This window comes from Anneissia japonica, unplaced genomic scaffold (genome assembly GCF_011630105.1).
Source record: "Anneissia japonica isolate Jap-2015-1 unplaced genomic scaffold, ASM1163010v1 scaffold59567_len11119_cov176, whole genome shotgun sequence".
Lineage (NCBI taxonomy): Eukaryota > Metazoa > Echinodermata > Crinoidea > Comatulida > Comatulidae > Anneissia > Anneissia japonica.
Window position 1 is genome coordinate 5,458 of NW_022748084.1, and position 5,420 is coordinate 10,877.

The following is a 5,420-nucleotide window of genomic DNA, read 5'->3' on the forward strand; positions in this document are numbered from 1 at the left end:
CCGAGTTGCTAACTCGGCATATATTCGTAGGACGATTCGGGAAGCTCAGAGCTCGTATAAATGTCTTTTCCCAAGCAAATTACATCACATATTTTACAAGTTTTAAACTAGGAGAACTCGTGCGACTCTTGGATGAAATCAACCTAGGTGGGAGAGGGGCATAGTCTTTTATTTGTCGGCTGTATGAATTTGATCATAACATTACTAGTCTTATAGTCCTCACAAACACAGCATACACATAGTGATTCTTAGCAGTTCCACATTTTAATGTACATGGTAACTTTTGATAGTACATTTAAGGACATTGATAACAGTAACTATCTTAAACATCCACTGCTGAATCACTATGCAATATACAGTATCCATGCAGAGTGTAATATTTTTGCAATTGTAAAAATACAGAATACTGTACAGGCCAGGGGCGGATCCAGAGATGTCCAAAAGGGGGGGCCGATCAAGACAACAATGTCCTGGGGGGTCCGGGGGCATGCCCCTGCGAAATTTTTGTGTTCTAGATGCCCGAAAATAACATTTGAGGCGTTGTGGGCTATCATTTTTTTCTTTTTCCTTCTTTTTGTTTTCTTTTTCTTACCTCCCAAAAGATGGGGGGGGGGGGTGGGGGCCGGCCCAGCCCCCCCCCCCCCCCCTCCTGGGCCCCCGCCTTGATTGAAGTCAGTACAACAAAAACTTTCTATATTTTAATTTCAACATAAATATTTGTTTCCTCAGTTGTAATTACAGTACAGTATGTGTATTTTTAATTTATGTATATTTTATATCTTCTGTACCATCTATATTATTATTAAGCTTTGCTCTATGTGTGTGCTTTACAACATGATGCAACTTGCTGATTGTCAGTGACATTTTGAGCAAAAATAAAATACGTCATTGCACAATTCATTAGGTTTTGGTCTCCATGGAGTTGCGTTGGTGACCAAATCTCATTTAAGAAAATGATTACCAGTAGGGTGCAAATAAACGTCACAATTTTTGCAAGAACAATTTGATATTTTAGCATTTAACAGGACTAATACAGACTTTGTAAATTAAAGGATTAAATAACTAAAAACTGAGTATGCACTGTTTTAAGAACACAATATATGTAGCTTTGATAGGAATAAAAAAGGTTTAGATATTCCTATTACAAAATCTATTAACTCAAATTTAGGATTTAATGGCAAATTCATGATTTAACATTTGGAGCTATATTAAATACAAATTAACACACACTAGGTGTCAAAGTAAATACATACAGTAGTAATGTGTACATATGTAAAAAAGAAGAAAAACAATGCAAAACCAATCTGAAAACTGAATTGAAAGATGACCCACTGATTATAATAATCATTTATCGACAGTAATAAAAAATATGATTATCAATACAAGAATTTTAAATATGATACATGTCTATGAAGTGCAAACCCATAGAGTTAGAGTAGGAATAGCGACAAGGCCTAGCATACCAAAGTCCTAAATCATCATCAGCAGCAAGCTGATCAGTAGCGAGCTCCTATTAAAGGCATTGGCAATCTAGGCCAACTTTACATGCCTAGCGTACTGCCATTCTCTTAGGGGGATTAATGTACTATTGTAAAGCCAAAACATTCTAGGCCATACACATGCATATTCTACTCCATTACCAACAATCATTATTTCTAGTATCAAGGTAGTCTTCTTTCACAGGGCCCAGTTAATACAGTAAAACCTCATATAGAAGCACAATGGGTTTAGTCCCTTTAGTCTGCAAAAGTAGCCTTGAAAAGAAGCCTATCTCACAGGCTTCTTTTCAAGATAGTACAGAACATACACTGTACATGAATTTCAAAGGAAATGAATAAATTAAAAATAAGCTTGGTTTATACAGCAGTTTAGATGATTTAATGCCAGTTAATACACTCTATGATACAGGCTGATGTTACAGTGACCCTGTTTATTGTTTTATAGTAATAATTGTAAAATGTAGTCATTGAGGTATAATTCTTCATCAACCATAAATTAAAAAGGTGACTATTACTTATCAAACTATAAATAACTGATATTCCATAAAATCAAAATAAATCCACTATAAAGATATACTGTTGCAATATAAACTCAGTTTTTCATCCTTTGAAGGATGTTGTGTATGTAAATTTGTATTACTGTCTTTATATTGAGCTAAATATTAAAAATAATATTTTAATAATTGTATTGTTTACTTAATATCTTTCACAAAATATTACCTTTCAAATGAAAATTACAAGATAAAAGGAAACAGATGCAAACATAATGCAGTTCTTACAGTATATTCTTGTTCTGACCATTAAAATGACTGATAATATACTGAAAACTGATCCTTTTAAAAAAACAATTCTTTATTTTTTAAGTTTTTAACAGATTTCATTATCTGTACCTTTCATCAATGCTACTAAGCAGGTTACCAAACACATGCTCTGTGTAAGAACCACATTCTGACAACAACAATCACTAATATTCTTACAACACTCACTGAGCTATGTTCAGTAATTATTTACATTAATTAGAGTAAGTCACAATGAGAAACATGATATGTAATATAGCCTACTAGTTTGTAAGCCAATGAAAATTCATGACACTTACTTATGGAAATCTTTGATACAGTGGATTTGATTGGTTGCATCGACAGTAAATGGAACACCATCAAGGCTCTCGCCACACACAACACAGGTGAAACAAGCAGGGTGGTAAGGTTTTCCTGTTGCACGCAAGATCTATTAAAAAATGGTATCCATCTTATATTAAAATCAGATTAGACTATGAACTGCAATAGCACCATGATACACTTTCAGGAGGGGAAACCTCTCAGACATGGGATGGGAACTTACAGTGGAGGCCAGCATGACCCCTGGTCAGGGGATGAACCTCTACTGTGGTTTAGGGATGAATTCCTCCGGCTCCCTGAGGAACTAGGCACTTATTTAGGGTCAGAGTGAAGCTGTTCTAAAATGTTTTAGATTGTATTTCACCCATCGAGTAAACAACTATTTGTCTGGTCCTACAAGTAGTACAATATACTCTCATTATGTTCGCTGGTGATTTTCATTCATATTATCATGGCTTAATAGCTTTAAGAAAGTATAATACATACTACATACATACATATAATACATAATGTATTGAAATACACGCCATCGTGTTGGGATTCAATATTTCGACATTAATTATGTCATCATCAGGAATGATAGCTTTATTTTTTAACAAATTTCCTCATTAAGGGTGATGTAATGCTGCTAAGTCAATTTTAATATCCATGGTTTAAAGTAATGTCATCATGTAGTAATGCCTGGTCTCAAGAGAGCCTGAGTATCCGGATCGGGAGCTAACCGTTAGCGCTAACCATTAGCACCTGTGTGAGAACGCCTGCTAACACTTAGCAAGCGCTATCGGTTAGCAAGTTGAGCGCATTTCTATTATCAACCAATCACAAGTACACATTTACAATTTTTCAGTTTCTTATTGGCCAGTGATTTGATCATTATATTCTTAGTGTCCAGATCAGGATTTTCTCCTATGGATGCACGGCAGCTAACGGTTAGCAGGATTCGGATCCTGCTAACCGTTAGCTGTCGTGAGAGAACATAGCCTAAGTGTCTGACACAAATGAGGGAAATGATTGAACCTACCCGCTCAGTGATTGGCTTGGAGCAAGTGGAACACTTCTCAAGAGACGACTAAAATGAAAAAAAAAAAAAAATTTATATGAACAACACCATTATCAGAGAAACTTTGTAAATTATTAAGCCATGTTTTTATTTTTTTAAATAAATATATTATTTGGGCATACACTACTAGATTTCTGTCGAGGGATGGCACACATTACCCAGTACGACCACTGGGCGACAAATCCATCTCAGCTCCCTCGGTGACACCATCTGCTGTTTGATGTTGGCAGATTCAGTGCACACAAGCACTTACCAGCAGTTTAGGTGACTGCCTTAGTTGCTATTTCTTAGGCTTAACTATAAAGGGCTTCAGTAGCTTATACCATATTGAGAAATTGCCCTAATGTAAAGTCTACACTTGCAGTTAGTAATCAAACAGATAGTGTACACAGAACTTACTATATAACAGTTCTCACAGAAAGCTTTAGAAACCATAGCATAGAATGGTTGTCCACGTAACTTGGTGTGACAGGTTTCACACGTGAAGCATGCAACATGGAACACACGGTCCATAGCTGTGCACCCCGAGTCCTCTCCGACAACCTTCAGGCCGCATTGTGCACAAAGACCTGAACCAATTTTACACAAAAAAAAATGCAATTTAAACTTTTATAAATAATGTTATTTTTAAAATTAAAATTCACATACAAAAAAACCATTATATTTGAATAACAGCATAACAAAGTTAGCGAGGCCTGATCACTTACTCATATTTAAGTTTTAAGTAGATAGCTGTAGCAGTCTATTCCAGCAAAGAAACCTTGTATATCGATACACAGCTTTAGGCAACTGAAATTGATTAAACTAGCTAGCCAAGCAGCTGCTGGCCGGTTGGATGAGGGGCGACAGACTGGAGGAACGATAGCGACCATATGACAAACACCTCATCTAAAGGCAATAAAACTAACTAACCATTTGACATTAAAGCAATTAGCAACTTTATAATAATCTGACATATACAATGTTCTGGAAAACAGCTTTGACATAACACTGCTCAATTCATTTGAATCTTTTATTAAAGTGTATTCACCGAATATTAACACTTAGGCGGCACTTTTTTATACCTTGTTTAGCGAACCCGCCGACTGCAAATACTGATTATTTCAAATAAAAACAAAATTTTATTTTTGGCCAATTAGCATACCCGCCGCCACCAAAAAGTGCAATTTCAGAGAAAAATAAAAGATATTTCTTTATTTTTATTACGCCCTCTGCAGCCTTGAAATCTCCAAGGATAAGATATGTATTTCTTCTTAATTATATAAATTTGAAGCATTTAACCATCTTATTTTATTTTTATTTTCTCCTCCGTCCGGATGATTTTGGCAAAACTATTTGCTAATTAAGAAAACACGCGAGAGTACGCAAAACAAGGAATAACCCAAGTCTCGCCTTATCTTCCAGATTTTTTCTAAAAAATATAAAAATTCATCTAGTAGAAAATCAATTTGCAGAATAGCGCAATGTCCTAAAACTAATCCTTTTTTTTGTAATTTTACAGACTTTAAATATTAATAACTCTTTCTATTATATCTTAATATAAGATTTCATTATTTACACCATCTCCAAAAAAATTATGACACATGGTAAGCATATTGCTAGTCAAAATGCGCAGGCAGAGGACATCACACCTTACAGGTGTCGGGGGCATAAGTGTATGCACCACAGTCAAATAGCTATACTATTTCTTTATCACATAATATGCTATACCTATTCCATGGCATTCCTTTGCCAGCTGTGTAC

The 5,420-nt window shown here is 35.3% G+C and overlaps 1 protein-coding gene across 1 annotated transcript; it reads right to left on the reverse strand.

Moving 5' to 3' along the window:
• Positions 1 to 2,570: 2,570 nt before the first annotated feature.
• LOC117120664 (lipoma-preferred partner homolog) lies at positions 2,571 to 4,988 on the reverse strand. The gene is made up of 4 exons (XM_033265687.1): positions 4,385 to 4,988; positions 4,077 to 4,246; positions 3,639 to 3,686; positions 2,571 to 2,726 (listed from the first exon to the last, which is right to left on the reverse strand). Exons 1-4 carry the CDS (start codon positions 4,386 to 4,388, stop codon positions 2,592 to 2,594), a joined length of 357 nt encoding a protein of 118 aa, XP_033121578.1. The 5' UTR covers positions 4,389 to 4,988; the 3' UTR covers positions 2,571 to 2,591.
• Between the last annotated feature and the right edge of the window lie 432 nt (positions 4,989 to 5,420).

Coding starts and splice junctions, on each gene's coding strand:
- LOC117120664 (XM_033265687.1), bottom strand. Junction 3,687..4,076: donor TCTGTGAGAACTGTTATATA/GTAAGTTCTGTG, acceptor TTTTCATTTTAG/TCGTCTCTTGAGAAGTGTTC. Junction 2,727..3,638: donor CCAAGCCAATCACTGAGCGG/GTAGGTTCAATC, acceptor ATTTTTTAATAG/ATCTTGCGTGCAACAGGAAA.